Here is a 20,062-nt window from a genome sequence, read left to right on the forward strand (position 1 = left end):
TTATATGTATTTCCTGTTTCATCACACAGAATATTAAAAAGATCCATACACAGGTCAAGACTTTTTACAATAATAGTTTTTACTGCTTCACCAAGAACATTCTTAAGTGAAAGTGGCATATTTTTACTATTCCGGTGGGGAAGAATACAATGACCAGTAGTAGATTTTGGCGTCACCACCTTGATTCATGTTAAAGTGCCAACAGTTTACAAACAAATTGCTTTTGCACTTCCAACTGCATTTGCATTAACATAAATGTCAACACAGTGAAAAAGACAAATAATGCCTTAGTATTATTATGAAATAGTTTTAAACCCACAGACCCCCCTGAAAGATTCTCAGTGACCTCCGGGGTTCTGCAGACCACACTTTGAACACTGCTGTAATAACATAAATAAAGTAATATTTATTGCAGTATTGTTCAAAATGTCAAAAAACTCTAAACAAAAAGTATATTGGGCCTGCCAGTTAGCTCAGTTAGAGTGCAGGCTTGCAGCACCAAGGTCAAGGGTTCGGTTCCCCATACTAGCCAGGCATTAAAAAAAAGTTATGCATCCATCAACAGAGAAATACCTTAATAAATAATTGTATCTCAGTAACAAAAGAAAAAAAAAAAGATAAAATAATTGTACCTCCCCCACTGTGGAACATAATGATGCCTTTAGAATGAATAGCTTAGAGCTATGCCATACGACTTGCAGGGACTTCCAATAGGTGTATGAGGGTACTTCAAAAAGTTCATGGGAAGATTCATATCTTTCAATTCTATTTCTCCAGTTTGAAGTACTTTTTGAAGTACTCTCACATTATGCAATGAGAAAAGAAAGAATGTGTATAATGCAATCCCATAGCCAATGTGTGTACAGAATTTTAAAAGGGCAATTAAAAAATAAGAAAATATACATACCAGGTTTCTAAAATACTAGGTTTTCTAAAAAATACATACTAGGTTTGAGGGGGCTGATTTATGTGAGAAGAACACGAAAAAAAAAAGGGTACCTAGCAAAATGAGTAAAAGAAAAAAGGCACTTATAACTGTATTTATTAATCAAGTAAAATCAGGTGTAGGGATATATGCAAAGAGAAATTAAATTTTAAAGAAAAAATGACAAAGATTGCCTTTTATACTCACATGTGCATCTGAAGATCCAGATGAATGAACATCTGATGATCTGGACTGCAAGTATTAAAAATAAAAGTCAATATTTAAAGGATCAGAAAACATCTTATTACGTCAACAAAACAGTGTTTCTCAGGTTATACAGACTCAATCTTTCCTAACTTTTAGCAATTTGTTCTCAGCTAATGTTGGGAAAACATAAGAAAATGGTCACAGCCCCTCAGATGTTCAGACTCTTACCAAGTATTCAATGTAAATATGCACATGCGCCCAGGTGTTCCTTGGTTATTGTCTAATGTAATTGCGCATGTGCACCGAAGTGTCCTGGGTTATGGACTAAAGTATAAAGGATGAGTGGCTCTGATCCACAGGGCTCCCCTACCCCTGGGATGCCCCAAGGGGTCCAAGGGGAGGCCGCTTCTACTGCTGGAGGCTGTTGCTGCAAGCTGTTGCTGCCAGTGCCCCCAGAACCCTCCAAGAGGCCACCACTGGACCTGTAAGCTGCTGCCACCACTGCTGAGGACTGAGCTCGTGTCATCTGCCAACGGCTCCCAGGACCTTTCCCAATTACCTAGCTTGTGGACCTGCGTGTGTGGGGTCTGTTGACCCAGCCTGGCATGTGAAGGGTCTGTTGACCCAGTCTGTACAATGGGTTTGAAGGGTCTGAGCCCTAGCCCTGACAAAACAAATGGAAACTTAGAATGACTAAAATAATGAAACATTTTGGCTTTAGTTATGATTTGCCTTACTCGACAACTGGCGCAGTCGTGTAGCTTTACAGCTAATAAAACTGAACAAGGGCAATCTCTGACTTATGAAAAAGCTGTGATCCAAAGTAAATGTACAAGTCATTTCTTTAAGATTCAGAATGCATATTTCCAAAAATATGACAAAAATGCTAGTGGGATATATGTGAGCCATAATTACCTACCTTTTTATAGTATAGACTAGAAAACTAACCACTACTTTTACAACAGAATTTTTGTGTAAAATCTCTTCCCAAGTCATAAAATACACTGTTTACTGCTACCACAAAGCCAGAGCAGCAACTTCTTGGTGTACAGCAAAGAAACCTCCCCTCCTTTCTCCCATCACCCAAAGCCACGTAAAGAAGCAGACTCTAACAGTAAGAAAATCCACACATAAACCCTTGCTTTCTGATAAAAGATACAGATTCTACTGCAGAAATAGTTCGAGAAAAGGTAAATACTATTATCAAATCCCTGACAGGCCACCATTTGCAACTTGTTTTAAGGGGGTTGCTTCTACTTCAGTATGCCACAGGCTGATTGTTGGCAAAGGAAAGAGTTCAGTCTTCAAATAATGGCTCTTTCCAACAATGTCAACCGTTGAAATTTCACTGTATTTTTTCCTAAAAATACAATCTACATTTCAGATTACACACGGTATACAATAATTTGTTTTATTCACTATGCATCTAGGGACAAAAAGCCAAGCTGCAAGGCTTTTAACTAAATAATACATGGGATCTTTCTGAAATCTTTACTTGTAGACCCAGAATTTAATTTTGTCACTAAGTTGTTTTTATTTTTGAAGTTATGAGGCAGTGAGCTTTTACTTATTTTTTTTATATTCAAGTGTTAAAAGTGAAATCAAATATCTTGAGATCACAAATATCTCACCTGACCCTATGTCCCAGTTCTAGATTTCAAATAAAATGCACAAGATATTATACTAATTTTTAAAAGAAAATTGAAGATCTGCATGTTACAGAAAAGAACAAATACAGAGATTCACGAGTCCATACAGTATTGTTTTATTTACCTTGTCCAAACATAACACCTAAGAACAGCTGGTCAGATTTTCACACTGAATCAATTTACTCCTCTGAACTCCACTGTACTGAGCCGTAGGCAAAAATCAGCCCCAAACAACCACGCACTGACATACCTCCCATCTTCTTCTCTCTGTCCATCTTTTTTGTCTCCAACTTTTATTGTGTCTCCACCCCTCCCCATTCATTTTCTTCTCCCAGCTAACATTCCTTAAAAGTCAAGATGGTATAGAAGAAATCTTTTTATATTTAAACTTAACTCTGTGAAACACACTTTGAAACACACCTTGAAATGCATTCATTTGCAGACATCTAGAAATTAGAAAATCAAAGATAAGAAACAACTAGTCTTACAAAAGGAAAACAAACTCAGTAAAGAGGCTGAATGAACTAAGGCAGGGAGGAAATCAACTTCCTTCCAATATACCAGTATTAACCTGCTGGGTAACAAAAATAATACCCTAGTCATAACAGCAACGACAAATCTAAAACACCTAAAAAACAACTTAAGAAATGTACACAACCTTTATGAAGAAAACACAAAATTTAGGAAGGATTCAGTTACTCAATTCGCCCTTTGAAAAGACTCATATTCCTGGTTGGGAAAACTCAATATTAAGACGATGTCAACAATACCCAAATTTGCTTATATATTTAACACAATTTCATTCAACAGCTCAAAATTCCAAAGGCAATCTTTGCAAGAGTCACCAACATAATTCTAAACTTCATCCACAGGAATAAGCATGCAAGAGAATAGCTAAGAAAGTGCTAGCCTTTCTTTGATATTTTATACCACCACCCAAATCATCATTTCTAGGATTTAAAAATAAAAGCTACGAGAACCTGGACACTCTATTTCCACACAGTCAAATCTTTCCCGACTCCAAGTCATTTAGAGATGAAGCTCTGTAATCTAATCTTCAATAATCTCACTTGTATAACCATTCACCAAACCGGTAATCTCCAAACAAAAACAATCAGTTCAAAAATGGCACTTTTGTCAGCTTTCCAAATAACACAATTTGATGAATTTGCTAATAGAGCTGTAACAGCATGGCTTCGTAAGATGCATCACTTAATTTCAATTAACCTAAGATGTAATCAACCACATTTACTGCAGACCAGACATTTTCCACTCAGGGGAGCTACAGCCACAGGGCATTCAGAATGGAACTTTAGGCTTAAGAACAGTTAGAGAGATACAACAAAAGTTAATAAGATTTTAAAAAGAATAACCAACTTCTAAAGGGAGTGGTCAAGGTAAAGAAAAAATGTATTGTTATTTCAGAAGTTGGGCCTCTCCCTCTTCTTAACCTGAAACAACTATATTCTTACTATGTCTTGGGTTTTTATCTTTATTAACTGATGAACACAAACTAATGATGGCTAAAGATCTTCTGAAGTCTACAGCACAATTCCTCATCTAAATGAAAACACCTAAAAGCAAGAAATGAGCAGAATAAGGGAAGTCTGAGGCAATAAAGAAGGAGACACAAGAGAAATTTATCTTAGGGCAAAGAAAGCAGATAGTACAAATGTAGGGAAGGATAGCAAGAAAATCGGAAAGGAAAAAATCTTTCTGATGGCTGATGAAGGGATAAAGATAAAGCCAACTACACTACACCTGATGGCCCTATATCTTGCTGGCTGAGAATAAAACAAATTTTTTTCTGGCTGCTCCAACTCCAGGTGAAAGCCCCCATACCTGAGTTTTCAAATTAGCAAGCTATCCACAACAACATTCCTACACCACCACCACCATTCTGCCTAGTCAACTTTCCATTCTCATATCTGTCCCCTAAATGTCTTCTTTCCCTTCTCACCCTTTAAAAGCATCAACTTTCATCTCCACAAGTTTAATAATCTTTCCCATAAGAAGCATAAACACCTTTTGTGTACTGAGATGATTTCCAATTCTTGACCTGCAGGTCCCTTATCTTGGGTTTCAATCTGTTCTCAAACATCATCACCTGAATGTCTGCAAGCTCCTCAAATCCAACATATTAATATTCTTCCCAAACTAGCTTCTCCTCTTCCCCTTCCTATTTCTGACACTGGATTGTAACTCTCAATCGCTCATAATCTGGAAGTAGTAAAATATTAAGTGCACAGGTTCTGGAATCAGACTTCGTGGTTTTAGCACTTACCAGCTTTCTAATTCTGGGCCTATTTTCTCCATCTATAAAGCTGAATAGCACCTGCTTTATAGGATTGTTGTGAAGGGCAAATACAGGTGAAGCACTCAGAACAGTGTTTGGTACTTAGTGATTGCTCATTAAGTGTTAGCCAGCAGCAGCATTATAACAGAGTTATCCTGGACTCCCGCTTTATCCCCCACAATCAACTGAGTCAAAATCCTGTTCATCTCACCTCTAACATAGATCTTCCATGTGGAAACTTCTTTTCATTTCTAAATACCATTGTAGTTCAAATGTTCCCTTTATTTAACCATTTCCTAGACACCTCTTATTAGGCTAGTGCTGTGCCTTGCATTAGAGATACAAAGTAAAAGAAGGCATAGTCCTAGTTCCTGCCCTTAGGGGCTAATAAAAGAGACAAGTAAAACAATATGGCTATGCCTCAAGAACACAAAGGACAGGCAAATCTTAACTGGACATGCAGGTGGGATTATTTGGGAAAGCTTCCCAAGGAGAGGATCTCAGGAAAGATTTTTGAAGTAATCCTCAATATTTACCAGCACCACTGCAATAACCTCCAAACTGATCTTCCTCACCCTCAAATCTTTCCTAAACTATGCCCCAGAATAGTTTTCCTAAAAGACTTTCCTGCCTCAAAAGTTCCATGGCTCTCTAATTTTATTCTCTAGCATTCAAAGCCCTCCACAATTTAGCCCAAACTTATCCTTCCAGTATCAGCTCCTTTTACTATCCATGCAAGTGCCCTATGCACTGGCTAAACCAGACCATTTATCAATCCATTTCCCAGTAATTTATTTTCTTCACCTCACCCATCTCTTTTTTTTTATATGCCTATCTCTAATCCTTCAAAACTCTACTCATTGTTCAAAGGACCCAATCAACCAAATTCCACTATGTCCTTGAAGCCTCCCCCTTCTTATCCTCCATTCAAGCAGCTGTCACTTCTTTCTCTGAACTTTTTAGATACTTCTAATATCTGCCTTGTAACTATTACATGTTGACTCTCTTCTACTAGACAGCATGCTCCCCCAAAGTGGGTAGTCTTCTTGAACATTTTCTACCTCAGAATCAAGCACAAGATCAGGCAAGTCACAGCGCCTCAATATGCTTGTTGACTTGTCAGAACAAGTACCTACTAAATAAAATCACACTCCACATTGTCAACATGCTATGCTGTCCTCTCATCAACGAGTAGCAGCTACCTAGCTTAACACCACCATCCAAGCCAAACCAAGGTATCCACTTCTCAAACTCTAGAAGATCAAGACATGCACTATTACAATAAAGTTAAATAAACCTAAAAAAATTTTTTTTAATTACATCCCAAACACTACCAATATATGAAAAATTGTAAGTACACTCTGAATTGTCCGTAGCTTATCTAAACTGAGAAAGGGCCTAGTGAAAAAATTTAACTCCTCAAAGAACAGACATCTAACAGTATCAAAAGCCTCAAGTGCTACTGGCAAATGTATCTTGCTTTCAAAAAGTTATGTCAGCAAAATATCCAGTACATGACTGGTGTGCACTAAAATCTTAAAACTACTTACAACAGTATGTGATGAATAATTCGTAATATTATCATAGTTTTTAATTTTCCTGTAACAAGTTTTTATTTCAAAAATGATGCTCTTTGTAAAAAGATGTAGACAAGTCTTCAATTTAATATTTCTTCATTTAATATGTCAGTCTTCAACTTGCATATTAAATGAGCCTTTCTCTCATTTGCCAATAAGGCAAATGGGTGTCTTTCTTAGGTCTACTTTCCAGAGAAAACAAAGCTTCAGGAATAAAAACCAAAAGAAAATAAAAACTAGACTTTCAGAAATCAATTCAATCCAATAAAATAGGAATCTTTAAAACCATATCGACAGTCACACTCCAGCACAAGTACTGCAGATTCACTTTTCTAAGTACCAATCAAGAAAATGGAAGTTCACTGTTACACCTTCCACCCAAAAACACAACATTCCACCCAAAACACTAACCACCATATATATTAATATAGTTAACAACCATACCATAATACTCAGTTTAAACTAAAACTGGCAAACTGTGAAGAGCCTAATTTTCAAGGTTTGTGTTTTGTTTGGAGCTTTTCCCGTTATACCTTCAGGTACCACAAAAAATGCACACTGGCAGTAATAAATACCTAAGGATCACAAGCCTTGAACAGATCTGCATTTTACTTATTTCTTAAGAGTGATACTTTCAGTGAGTCAAAATAGTTCCCCAAACAATTCAGCACTGGATATCCAAGGAAGCCAGTAATATTTTCTATTTTATTCACTCACCTCTTTAACTCTATTTTTTTTTTTTTTTAACGATACAGCAAAAAATAGGCACTGTCACAGAGTAAAATAACAGGGCACATGATTCCATTATAATAGCAATGTTACCAGCACAGGAGATGCAGAAGAAAATACCACATTCTCTTTATACCCTCTAATAAATTAATTTTTATAAATTAAATTCTAAGAAAATATGCTTAACAATTTCACAAGCAAACAATTATAGGCTCTCCATCTCTCTCAAAATCAGTGTTACAACATGGCATCAACACCCCTCCCCCACCAAGCAATATGGTAGTCTGGTGATAAACAGGAATAAATGCATAGGAAAATTTTAGCTCAATTCTAAAACACTTACTGAATTACATTAATTCGAAAACATTTAAATTACACAAAAAATAAAAGGGCATGGGGAGGTCTCTTCATTAGGGACAACTATGCATAAAGTTAAGTTATTTGACTACACATACATAAAATGAAATTTTAAAGCTAGAAAGAACTATAGTGGTTACCTAATTTAGTCTCTTTATTTTATATTTAAGAGACATTAATTATTTTTTCATTGTCAATGGAAAAAATCCTGTATATTGCACATTTTAAAATTAACATTGTCGGCCGGCCTGTGGCTCACTTGGGAGAGTGTGGTGCTGATAACACCAAGGCCACGGGTTCAGATCCCATATAGGGATGGCCAGTTAGCTCACTCGGTGAGCATGGTGCTGACAACACCAAGTCAAGGGTTAAGATCCCCTTACCGGTCGGTCATCTTTTTAAAAAAATAATAATAATTAAATTAAATTAAATTAAATTAACATTGTCCTCAAGGTCTAGCATCCCTATCCATATCAATGGAAATTTTAACTACCAAAGAAAAAAAATAAACATGAAACAGAAGTATCTGTTTACTCCATCCATATTGTAGAATATAAGCTACTTATCTGCTCTTCCCCAGAGGAAAGGAAATCAAACCACAGAGATCAAAGACTAGAAATTCCAAATACTGTAGGATTAGCCAAAATGACCTTCTACTCTCTAACAAATTCTGGACTTGTGTTAGAAATAAAAAGCAGCAATCTGGGCAGTCATTATGATGGCTGATGATGATAAATTAAAATTTATCCTAACATTTTGAAAAGTACCGTACTTTTTATTTCCTCTAAGAACAAAAAAGGAGAGGAGAAACGAACTAAGATTTATTATGCACTTTAAATGCATTTACTTTAGTCTTTATATCAACCCTGTAAAAAGGGATTATATCCACATTACAAAAGAGGAATTGAGGCTCGAGAGTCTGAGCAATTTCCCTGAATATTATCGAAAATATAATTAATTACCAAGTCAAGATTTGAACCCGGGTCTCTTTTGTTTGGTATCAAAATCCGTAATCTTTCTACATTATGCAGCCTCCCTATTAATGGATGAACCACATCAACACTATGAGTTGAGATATTTTGATTCCTTTTACAGACATCGGTAAGAAATGGGTTAACAGCATCAACAGACAACAATCTAAAACAATATAAACTGAAAAGATTACTGTAAATTCGAATAACTGACCTATTAGGGAACAGCCACACATTCACAACCATATGAAGTACTACTTTAGAAGGAAGCCTGAACATAAACATTGAAATGTTTTCAATGAACCCAGGCCTCAAACGCCAGATACAAATTACTTTGACAAGAAACAAAAATTGTGAGTTAATTATTATGCATGTAGCTAGCTTTAGTAATAGCTCCCAACAGTAAGTGGGAGCTGTTTTTGTCATGAGTCTGCTGAGGAGATGAGTGAGCAGAGTGAGGTACCCACCTATTTCCCTCTCCTGCAAGGAAGAAAAGGAGAAATGTACTGGGGAGGGAAGTAACTAACTGACATGGAGTAAGGGCATGATGTAAATCAACCATAACTGAACCCCTACCATAGTTTCTCCTTAAAGAACGTGTGGTAAGGCCATTACTAATTACGAACTAATTATTTGGTAAACAACATTCACCAACAGCTTTAAAATTCAGACTTATCAGAAACTGAGAAATCAAGTATAAAATGGGTTATGTTTCTCCGAACACACGCAAGGCTCTCCCCCTTTTCCCGTAAACGCAACTTCCTGATAACCGACTTATAATTATACACACTCTTTAAGATGTAACAGTCCTAGAACATTTAAGTGTTACACAACCTCTTGCATTAGCATCAAAAAGCTTAACAACTACTTCATGTCGGTACCTATTACTTTTAACACCGTGTTCGAAATTAGAAAACTCAAAGCAGAAAACAAGTAAATGACCCGCCGTATATGGCAACTAAGATCTGACGATAAGAACCACCCTACAAATGACTGCTTCTACAGCTCACTGATTTCACAATGCGTGCACACGGCTCCATATAAACTCAAGTGCAATTTAATAATGTTAGGTAGCTTCCGAGTCTACGGAAGTTCTCCTTTCAATGGAACACACAACATGGACATGAAGGAGACCCCGAGTCCTCGAACCTCAAAACAAGTGCTCATTTTTTTTACCTCCTCTGAAGTGAGGTAAGGACCACGTGCAGACTGTAGCATTAACCTTGGCTATGCAGCATCGCAAAGGAGAGCTGCTCCCGCCTCTGCACTTCCCACTCCGCGTCCTCCTACTACAGGTCCTCCCCTCACAGCGTGCGAACCTAGAGGTTATTTATTCTCTGGAGGGCATGAGGGAAGTAGAGGGAGGCCAGAAGCCAGTGGGGATCCAACACCAAAGAATCGGGAAGAAAGAAGCAGAAACTTCAGCTCTGGGAAGCGATTCCCGCCTCTCCCGGGCCCTATCCGGCGGCCTCGGAGCGCAGCACGCCGGGGTACAGGGGCGCGTCTTCGCGGCTTCGGGTCGCACTCTGACGTCCCGACCTCACTCCGACGCCAGGCGCGGGCCGCTCTACTCACGCCGCGACCCCCTGGGCACGCCAGTCTCGAGCAGAATCCAGGCTGGGACTCAGGGGAAACACCAGGCCTCTCAACCTGCGCACCACGGTGCGGCGGCGCCTGGGGCCTACCGCCGCTACCGGAACGCAGACCCCCACACCAGTCGCCCCTCAGAGACCAGAAGCATCTGCAGGTCCCAGACAGCAGCGACAGACCCAATGACTTAAGAAATCCTCTAAGATATTACCTTTGAACTGGCCTTCTGAGACCCGCCTGGCGTTTTGTCCGCCATCTTGAGCTTCGCCCCTCCTTCGGCGATGGCAGCAGCACGGCGAGTCAAGCACCGAAAGCGCGGATCTCAGCAGAGCCCGCCAGCGGCGCCTGCAAGGTTAAGTAGTCGACCGCCGAGAAAGTGGATTCGGGCGACGCTGCGTCCCGTGATTTCCGGCGTCAGTCACTTCCCCGGCCCCGCCCACTCCACTGGTTCTGGGAGGCTCCGTACCTGGGCTCGTTTTGGGTCCCGGCGTAAGGGAATCTCCTTGCCTTTTCAGGGCTGGTTGATATTTCAGTCTTTTTCCAGCGCCAGCCCTTGATAGATGCGAAGCACTTGTGTTGCTAGGGCGGGAAGGGAGCCGCTCTTAAAGGGGAAATGCATTGGCCGTGTGGGGAGGGGATCCTATGACAGCTCGAAAATAGACCTGGACTGACCTAAAAGGTCGGACGCTCCATCGACAAAGACTCTGTCCGCGCCGATTCAAGAGCTCACACCCCGGTGGGAGAAGCAAACTTGCAGTCTGTGCACGTTGAGATGGTGAATGTTGAGACAGAGAGGAGTGTCTGACCTACCCTGAGGGGGTCCCCCATTGACTCTCTGTTTAAGGCGTCTGCAAAATGGGTACATGGCGGAGACAGTGAATGAGAGAAAATAGAAAATATAGACGGTATTCTAAATCTATTAAATTATGTGTCATTTTTAAAATTATACTTTACGCTTTAGTATTGCTTTCATTTTTAATCACATAAATTGGGGAAGCACTATAAACTTTTCTGTACTTCTTTTGAAAAGTTCTTAGTCAGGATTTGGATTTACATAAGGAAAGCTTGCATGAGAAGGTCATGTCCGAAGCAAGCCCGGCGAGGAAAGTGGAAAGGGCTTTCCAGGCAGAGGAAGTAGTTGAAGTAAAAGCCTTGTGACGTGAAGAAGTACAGCCCTTCACCATAAGTGCAGGTCACCATAAGCAGTCCAGTTTTACTAGACCAGGTGTGGGGGAGGTTCGAGGCTGGAGAGGTGGGTGGGAGCAAGTTCACACAAAGCCCTGAGGTAACCAGTGTGCTTAGGGGTTAGAATTCTATTCTGAGGCTGAAGACTGATCTTCAACAGGTTGAAGTGGTCAGATTTGTGTTTTAAAAGAGATTGCCCAGAGGACTGGGCGTGGTGTTCATGACCCTCTCTCTGTAATTCATTTATTCAAAATACTTTTGAGGCCCGTTTTGTGTATAAAAACCTGCCCAAAGTGTTGTAAGGCCGAAAGACACATGAAAATACACTGCCTTCGTATGATTTAAAATTTAATGAGGAATGGGAGAGACAAGCAAGGAAACAGCAAACTGACACTATGCATAATTAAATTGATGCTTGGGGGGGAAGGATCAATAGCTGAGGGAACTCTGAAAGACGTAATTAATTCTGAGTAGGAGCTGGATGAAGAGGTGGGATGGGTTTCACAGAGGAGAAAGCATCTCAGCCAGCTCTAGAGAAAGAATTTTGTCTGTTGGATGGTGGGTGTGGGGATGGGAGTGGGGGGTGAGGAAAGCATTCGGAACAGGATCTGACGCATGACTGGCCCTCAGGAAGGAATATGTGCTAAGCACTGAGGAATCCGCAAGCTAGGCCTCCTGTTTTGTGTGATGGGATGGGAGTAGAAGAACAGACAATAAACAAGTAAGCAAACAGGTAAATGATCAGAAAGTGACAAGTGCTATACATGAAATTAAAATAAAATGATGCTTTGTACCTGCAACCCAATTGAATTTATTTCCAATCTTGGATCCTGTCACACTTTTCTTTCTTTTTTTTTTTTTTTTTTTTTTGGTGGCTGGCCAGCATGGGGATCTGAACCCTTGATCTTGGCAATCTGAACCCTTGACCTTGGTGTTATTACACCTGTTCTAACCAATTGGACTAACTAGCCAGCCCCCTAAGTGTACTTTTAAAAAGTCAAAATCATGATTATGAACAGAGTTCTCCTTAATACATTTAAGTCATGAAATCTTGGCCCTACTATTCAAACTAAAAATTAAGGAGGGTGAGATAGCATGAAGATAATCCAAAGGGAATTTTAATGAATCTGAAATTTTTAATTAGATTTACAGTTATTATTGCCAAGGGACTAGGCTTAAATAGTAGGAATCATACAATTTACTGTAATTAGTATTAGCTTTTTACAGTCACACTAAAACCACGCCTTATGTTTTTACTTATGTGTTGATTTTCTAGTCCCTACACCCGCCATTCGTCTTTAACGGTTCTCTGTGCAGCAACTATGTTCAAGAGAAATTACAAAGTTGTGCCGGAGATAATACTGATTGAGGTGTTTTGTTTGGCTCAATCAAGGAGATTTTTTGTCTTTTAAATTCGAGCTAGCATTGTATAATTGGAAGATTTTACGTAAAACTCGGGGTTTCCAGCTTTTCTTGAAAAATGATAAGGTCTGGCAACACTGAGTGACAATCCAGTTGAAGTGAGCCACAGGGCCTTCTTGGGAAGGGGGTTGTGCACACCAGTTGGCCAGGCCTTCAACACATATACACATTCCTCATACCCAGCCTGCTTATGGACATTTCAGTTTTCTAATTCCAATGTACAGTGTAAGTTTTACCCAGGAATGATGATCAAAACATTAACAACCAGTACCCCAGGCACCAGCCAGAACTGAATTGTCAATTAGGCACAGAAGGCTCTGTACGTAGGGCCCACAATACTTTCAGAGGCCTCCCAAAATGTTTTAATTTACTTTAAAATAAGGGAGGAAAACTGTGTAATGGAAAGAGCACTTAACAATACGAATGGCTGTGGAAACTTTGCACACTGAAAGATAGAGACCTTAAACATGATTACCCCAAAGCTAAAACCTCCTGCATCATGCCAATGGACTGCTCCTACTTGGTGGTGCTTCCATACTAGATAATTTTTAAGCAGCTTCTCCATGCTTTCTAGGCTTTAGGATGTAGGTTGGTGTATTAGTCCGTTTCTGTTGCTTATTACAAAATACCTGGAATTGAGTGATTTGTAAGAAAATAAAATATATTGCTTACAGTTTCAGAGGCTGAGAAGTCCAAAGTTCAGGAAATACATCTGGTGAGGGTCTTGGTGGTGGTGACAGTGACCCAGGGATCTCACATGACAGAAATGGTGGAGCAGAGAGAGAGAGACTCTCACATGCTCTCCCTTTAAAGCCTTCAGAAGCACACCCCTGACTGCCATTATTAATTTATTCACTAGGCATGGTCCTACAATCTAATCATCTCTTCAAGGCCCTACCTTTCAATTACCATAATAGGATTTCCCACCCTCAACAGTTACAGTGGGGATTAAGCTCCCAATATACGGACTTTGGGGGACAAAATCAATCCACAGCAGTTGGTGAAAGCGCAATCTCATCCATTTGTTCATTTGGCATTTATTGAATTTTCTAGCATGTGTCAGACTCTGAAGAAAGAAGATTAAAAAAAAGAGACGACTAAAAATCAGACTTAGCCTCTTCCGCTAAGAGAGATCCTAGCTGCTTCTAGGAATAGCCAGGGAAGAGCCTCCATGGAGGATGTCGTTGGTGTGGAATGGAAGATTTCCTTGATCGCCTGCCCCAATCCCACCCCGCACCACTAGCCTTACAAGGAAGATTTCATGGCAACAGCAGCTTCTCCCTTTCTCCCCTCCCTCATCAAAAAATTACCTGACTCACTTATTGATTATACACAGAATTCCTTTGACAGTAGTAATTAGCAATGGCATTTTTTAAAACTACAAATGCCTGGGAGATAAGAGAAACGTAAAAATGGTGTCAAAAAGCATCATAGCCCAAGAATGGGCTGGTGACGGATTGAAGATAATATAAATTGCTATTTTAACTATGGTGATAAATGGTGTTATAAAATGCTATTTTAACTACTTTAACTGGTGAGAATACCTTTGCTGTGTAGCAATTATTGTATCAACAGGATTTATAAAACATAGGATAGTCCAGATGGGTTCCTAAGTGAGTGTGTGTGTTCGTGTGTGAGGCAAAGGAGGACTCAAGGTGGCAGGTCATGACAACAGCAGATGGCAACATCTGGGAAGCCCATGTGCTTGGCTTGGACCACCACACATAAGGCCTCACTTAACCTGTAGCCTGTCTTTGGCCGGTGGAGAGCCTGTATATCCCCACGTGACTGAAACTCTCGAGACAAGACCAGGTAATACAAAAGGCTGGGTAGAGAATGAAATTATGAAGAGAAAATGAAACAAGACTGTTTCTCTTATCAATTTCATTTGGTTGTTAATAATAGAAGTCCACCTGCAGTGGTCTTAACACATAAGGTTTTATTTTGATATTGCTATTGTGGTGAGTCAGTCAAAGGATGTGACACACATTTCTTCTTTTTCAAATTTCGTTCAAATTCCTTCACACTGACTTTGCATACTTCCTGTTACATTAATTCTTAGGTATTTTATCTTTTCTGTTGTCACTGTAAGTTGAATAAGTTTTTCCATTATTTGTATATGTCCTAAGTAATTGTTGTTAATCTACTGTTGCTGTACACTAATGTTGTGTAATGTGTTTACTGAATTTTTTTATTATTTGTATAATTGTTTTTCAGTTTATTCTCTTAAGCTTTCAGGTATACAAGTACAATCATATCATTCGCAAATAATTACAAATTTACCTCTTCCTGTCCTAGTTTTTACATCTTTTTCCCCCTTGTATAATTACATTAGCCAGTACCTCCAGAAGGATGTTAAAGAGTAGTGCTAATGGACATCCTTGTCTTGCTCCTGGCTTTCATGAGAATGCTTTTAATGCTCTCATGAGGATGAGGATGACTTTTCGGTTATACATTGAGTTATATATTAATTTTTTTTAGCTAACCATGGAACTGAAATTACAGAATTTTAAATTCACAGACAAAACTCAGGGACTGTGAGGATACCCAAAGAATGTCAATGGTCAGAAACCCTGTTAGAGAAACAGTTACAGGCTTGTGTCAAGACACCAGGATATGTCCATAACTTGGGAAGAAAAGGGAACAGAGTAGAAATGTCCTGCTCTGTGCACCAGTGAGACCAGGCAGTGTGGAAGACAGATGGAGGACAGGTGGAAATCTGTATGGTTCCTATTGCTGCTGTAACAAATTACCACAACATTAGTGGCTTATAGCAACACACATGTATTATCTTACAGTTCTGGTGGTCAGAAGTGCAGCCAGCAGTGCAGCGTCTTCTCTCTGACATCTGCCTCCAAACTTACATCTTCTATAACTCCACCACCTTCCACTTCTGAGGACCCTAGTGATTATACCTGGCCCACTATGACAATTCAGGATAATCTTCCATCTCAAGAGCCTTCACAGACTCTGGGAATTAGAATATGGACATCTTTGGAGGACCATTATTCAGCCCAGCACGAGACCTATGATGAACTTTCTGTTTATTTTGTCCCTGGCTGGCAGGGCACAGCTTTGATCCATCCAGAAAACTGACATGGGAATGGTCCTCATAAATACGGTCATCTCTAATCTGAGTTATGAAATCGTTACTGGGAAATTCAGTGGGTAAGAGGTGTGGGTCCAGTGAAGATGTCCTGTCAAAGGGCTTGCGGAGCATGAAGGAGACAGATGGATCACAGCAAGAGTGTAGCAAGTGAAGGCTGGAATTTTAGTCTGGTTTGTTCACTACGGTATTTGCAGTGTCTAGAACAGATTAAGCTCCATGCACGTTCAATGAACATTTGTTAATGAAATCAACATCAGAGATCGTTTTCTGGGAGCACAGGAGAATGGCACTGCATGAGGGGAGTCGGGAAAGACCTCATGAAGGATACTGTAGAACGTCTGGGAATATCTGTCACACTCTCAAGATTTCACCTCGGAGACTAACTCCCAGGAGTTGCTACAAGCTTCTCAAAAAACAGGAAGAACACTTTAGCACAATATTGTTTCGTTGTAAGATAATTCAAATTATGCTAATTTGAAACAGACTTAGAAGTCTCACTTCATGTACAAATTTTGAAATAATGCAAATCCCCTTTCATCTCCAATTTTAAAAAATTTTTTTCAAGAATTGTGTAATTTCTTAGGGAGAGATTGGTCGGGTAAGGGGCATAAAGAATAATTATTATGATTTGCAATAATGAATTTGCTAATAAAAAATAAGAACAATTGTGTGATTTCTATGCAGGCAGGCACAACGGACTCCAGGCATCATTTACTATTTTGTCACGTGGAGGCACTGCAGCTGGTAAACAGAAACACCCACCATGCTTTGCAGGTTTTCTGTGAACACACACCAAACTTCTGTAAGTGATCTTGGTGCTCTCTCCCCTTTGCTGTTACAATTCAAAATATTTCTAATATCCTGTCATTGTCAACCAAGCTTTCATTGAGCAACTGTGCTTTTCCTTGTTCTGAAAAATGTGCCATGAAAAAAAAAATTTTAGAGGGGAAGTTAAGTGTCATAAAACTGTGGTATACTGCATTGTTCATTTAGGAGAAAACCATCCACAGAATATTAGAGATAACAAAAATATGAGATAACATTAGAGATCATCTCTCTACAGTCGGGCTTGCTCTGCTTTAGATGGACAGGGACGTAGCCAAATCCCAGCACCTAGCACAGTGCCTAGCACAGAGGAGGCAAACAACAAATATTTGTTGAATAAATAATAAGTGAACATGGAAGAAGATGACTTCCTTATAGCTCCCAACCATGTGTCACCTCATTTTTGCCCCTACACAGAGACTAACAAAATGTTCCTGCATCAAATTCCAAATTCTCATGAGTGCAGTTCTGAATAGTACAGCTTGGGTTAACCCTCAGTCATTCTTGGTCTAATCAACTGTGCCCCAGGGAAATAGCACTCCATAGTACAAATGGCCCCCAAAGGCTCACTGTGGAATGAATGATGGTTTCTGGGGGTAGAAGGGACAGGGATAAGCCAAAACTAACCATAGATTGTATAAATATGGGTCTCAGATACATACACAACTATTTTTCAAATGTTTGGAGATGGTGCTGCAATTGATAGGATATATTTTGTTTACTGTGCTAAATACACATAACATAAAATTTACTATTCTTAAACATACAGTTCAGAGGCTTTAAGAACATTCACACTGTTGTGCAGCCATTACCACTGTTCGTCTCCAGAACTTCTCTTCCCAGACTGAAACTGTGCACCCATTAAACAGTAACTTCCCATTCTCTCCTCCCCTTAGTCCCTGGCAACCTCCATTCTACTTTAAGTACCTAGAACAGTCAAACTCATAGTCAAATTTGACTATTCTAGGTATTTCATATAAGTGAAATCATACAGTATTTATCTTTTTGTGACTGGCTTATTTCACTTAGCATAATGTCCTCAACATTTGTCCATGTTGTAGCATGTGTCAGAATTTCTTTCCATTTTAAGCCTGAATAATATACACCGTTGTATGTCTGTGCCACATTTGTTTATCCATTCATCCGACGATGGACACATGATTTACATCCAGCTTTTGGCTATTGAATAACGGTGCCACGAGCATTGTCAAAGAATTCTTGAATTTATGACAGCGCTTTGTCATTATGCATGCTCTCAATTAGTGGTCCTAACCTGCTATCATGTGGGGAGCAGTAGAAAGACTGGAATTACAGGGTCCTCATCTTGACATCTTTTTGAATCTTAGAACAAGAGTATGTTCAGAGGAGAGGAATCAGCGTGTGCTTAATCTGAAAACTAATTCCTGGGGAAAAGGAATGATGGAAATTAAAATCATCCTCCTTGAGAAGAGCAGACCTGAGGAAGCTATGGGAGCTGTTAACAAGGAACAAAGACTTTGTCCTTGTTACTCCCTAAGGCAGGCAAGAAAGCTTTGGATGGAGGCACAGAGCAACAGATTTCTTATTTCAACTCAGCATACAAAATAATTTTTTTAACCTCTTAGCACTGTTTAGCAAAACAACGTACCCTAATAAAATGAATATTCCTCTGAAAACACACAAAGAGAAGCTGACTGATTCTAGAAAGGATTCCAGAATGTGGAGGAGCGTTGAAATATCTGAGCTGTATCTGAGCTATACAATGTCTCTTACCCAACGTTCTCTCTCTTTCTAATGCCTGAAACATCAGTAGAAAAGACAAAAATGGCCAAAGCTGTAAGTTTCCAAAGTAAATAATTATTCCGTGTGAACCTGGTCTGATATCTACTAGTGTCATGTCCTCCAGATAAATTTGGGATCTGATAAGCTATCTATTGAGTTCTGTTAAGAATGCTTCCCTCAGAAGGGGAAGCCTTATCTAAGGTTATAGCGAAAGGAGCCAGGACAGATCACAAGGTGTACAAGGTCCTAAACTCAGGGGTCTCTGCTCTCATTTGTGTATTATACTAGGATAAGGTCCTGGTAAGTCCAGATCAAATTTTAAAAATAGCAGAGCTGTATTAGTACGTTTCTACTGCTTATAACAAAATACCTGGAACTGGGTAAGAAAACAAAATTTATTGCTTACAGTTTCAGAAGCTGGGAAGTCCAGAGTCCAGGGAACACATCTGGTGATGGTCTTGGTGTCTTAGTGGTGGTGACAGTGACCCAGGGATCTCACATGGCAGAAATGGTGGAGCAGAGAGAGAGAGACTCACATGCTCAACACTTAAAGCCCTCAGAACTATGCCCCTGACCACCATTACTAATCCACTCACTATGGCATGGTCCTACAATCTAATCACCTCTCAAGGCCCCACCTTTCAATTACCATAACAGTATTTCCCACCCTCAATAGTTATAGTGAAAATTAAGCTTCCAATATATGAACTTTTGTGGACACAATTCAATCAATCTGTAGCAAGAGCCTTGCTCCATTTTTAGTTAATAAAAATGAGTTACTCTGATATGTCCAGTTTGCTAGACTATTTTTAATTTTACTCCTGTGATTTTTCTTTCTTCTTTTTCATTTAAAACTTGTGGAAAATGCCTCAAGAAGCTATGGATAAGTAAATGCTTCTTATGCTTCAGGGTTGGAAAATACATTGATACAACCTGGATGGCAATTGGGCCATAGCTATCAAAATCTGAAGTGCACATACCCTTTGACCCCACAGTTTCACTGTAGGTATTTACATTTCAGGTACACACTCACACAGATAAAAAATGTGTGCAGCAAAAGACCAAAAATGCCCAAAAAGTCCATCAATATGGGACTTTTAATAAGATATGGCACATCCAAAGAATACTTTTCATGGAGGTGGGGCTGAAATGTTATGTCACCATTAGAAGAATGAGAGAGATCTTTATATCGTGACTTGGAAAAAGCTCCAAGATACACAGCTGCATGACAAAAGCAAGGTATAGAACTTAGTGTTAAAAAAAGAAAAAAGAAAAAAAGAAGGCATGTATAAATACTAGTATACACATGTGTGGTGGGCAGTTTCTAGTATGGCCCCCAATGATCACCAACTCTGATATCCATGCCCGTATGTAATCCCCTCCCCTTGAGTGTGTGTTCAACCAGTGACTTTTTTTTTTCTTTTTTTTTTTTTTTAAAGCTCTCTGTCACTCATGTAGC

The 20,062-nt window shown here is 39.4% G+C and overlaps 1 protein-coding gene across 5 annotated transcripts in view; it reads right to left on the reverse strand.

Annotated features, from left to right (window-relative positions):
• U2SURP (U2 snRNP associated SURP domain containing) overlaps positions 1-10,575 on the reverse strand; it is a 48,374-nt gene extending 37,799 nt beyond the window's left edge. For all 5 annotated transcript variants that reach the window (XM_063114603.1, XM_063114602.1, XM_063114601.1 and 2 more), the window contains exons 1-2: positions 10,513-10,575; positions 1,133-1,177 (exon numbers count right to left, since the gene is read on the reverse strand). In XM_063114603.1, the coding sequence (XP_062970673.1) occupies positions 1,133-1,177; positions 10,513-10,557 (90 nt within the window). In that variant the 5' untranslated portion in view covers positions 10,558-10,575. The remainder of the gene's footprint in view (positions 1-1,132; positions 1,178-10,512) is intronic.
• Positions 10,576-20,062: the final 9,487 nt, after the last annotated feature.

The sequence above is a fragment of the Cynocephalus volans genome, chromosome 11, assembly GCF_027409185.1.
Source record: "Cynocephalus volans isolate mCynVol1 chromosome 11, mCynVol1.pri, whole genome shotgun sequence".
NCBI classification, from domain to species: Eukaryota; Metazoa; Chordata; class Mammalia; order Dermoptera; family Cynocephalidae; genus Cynocephalus; species Cynocephalus volans.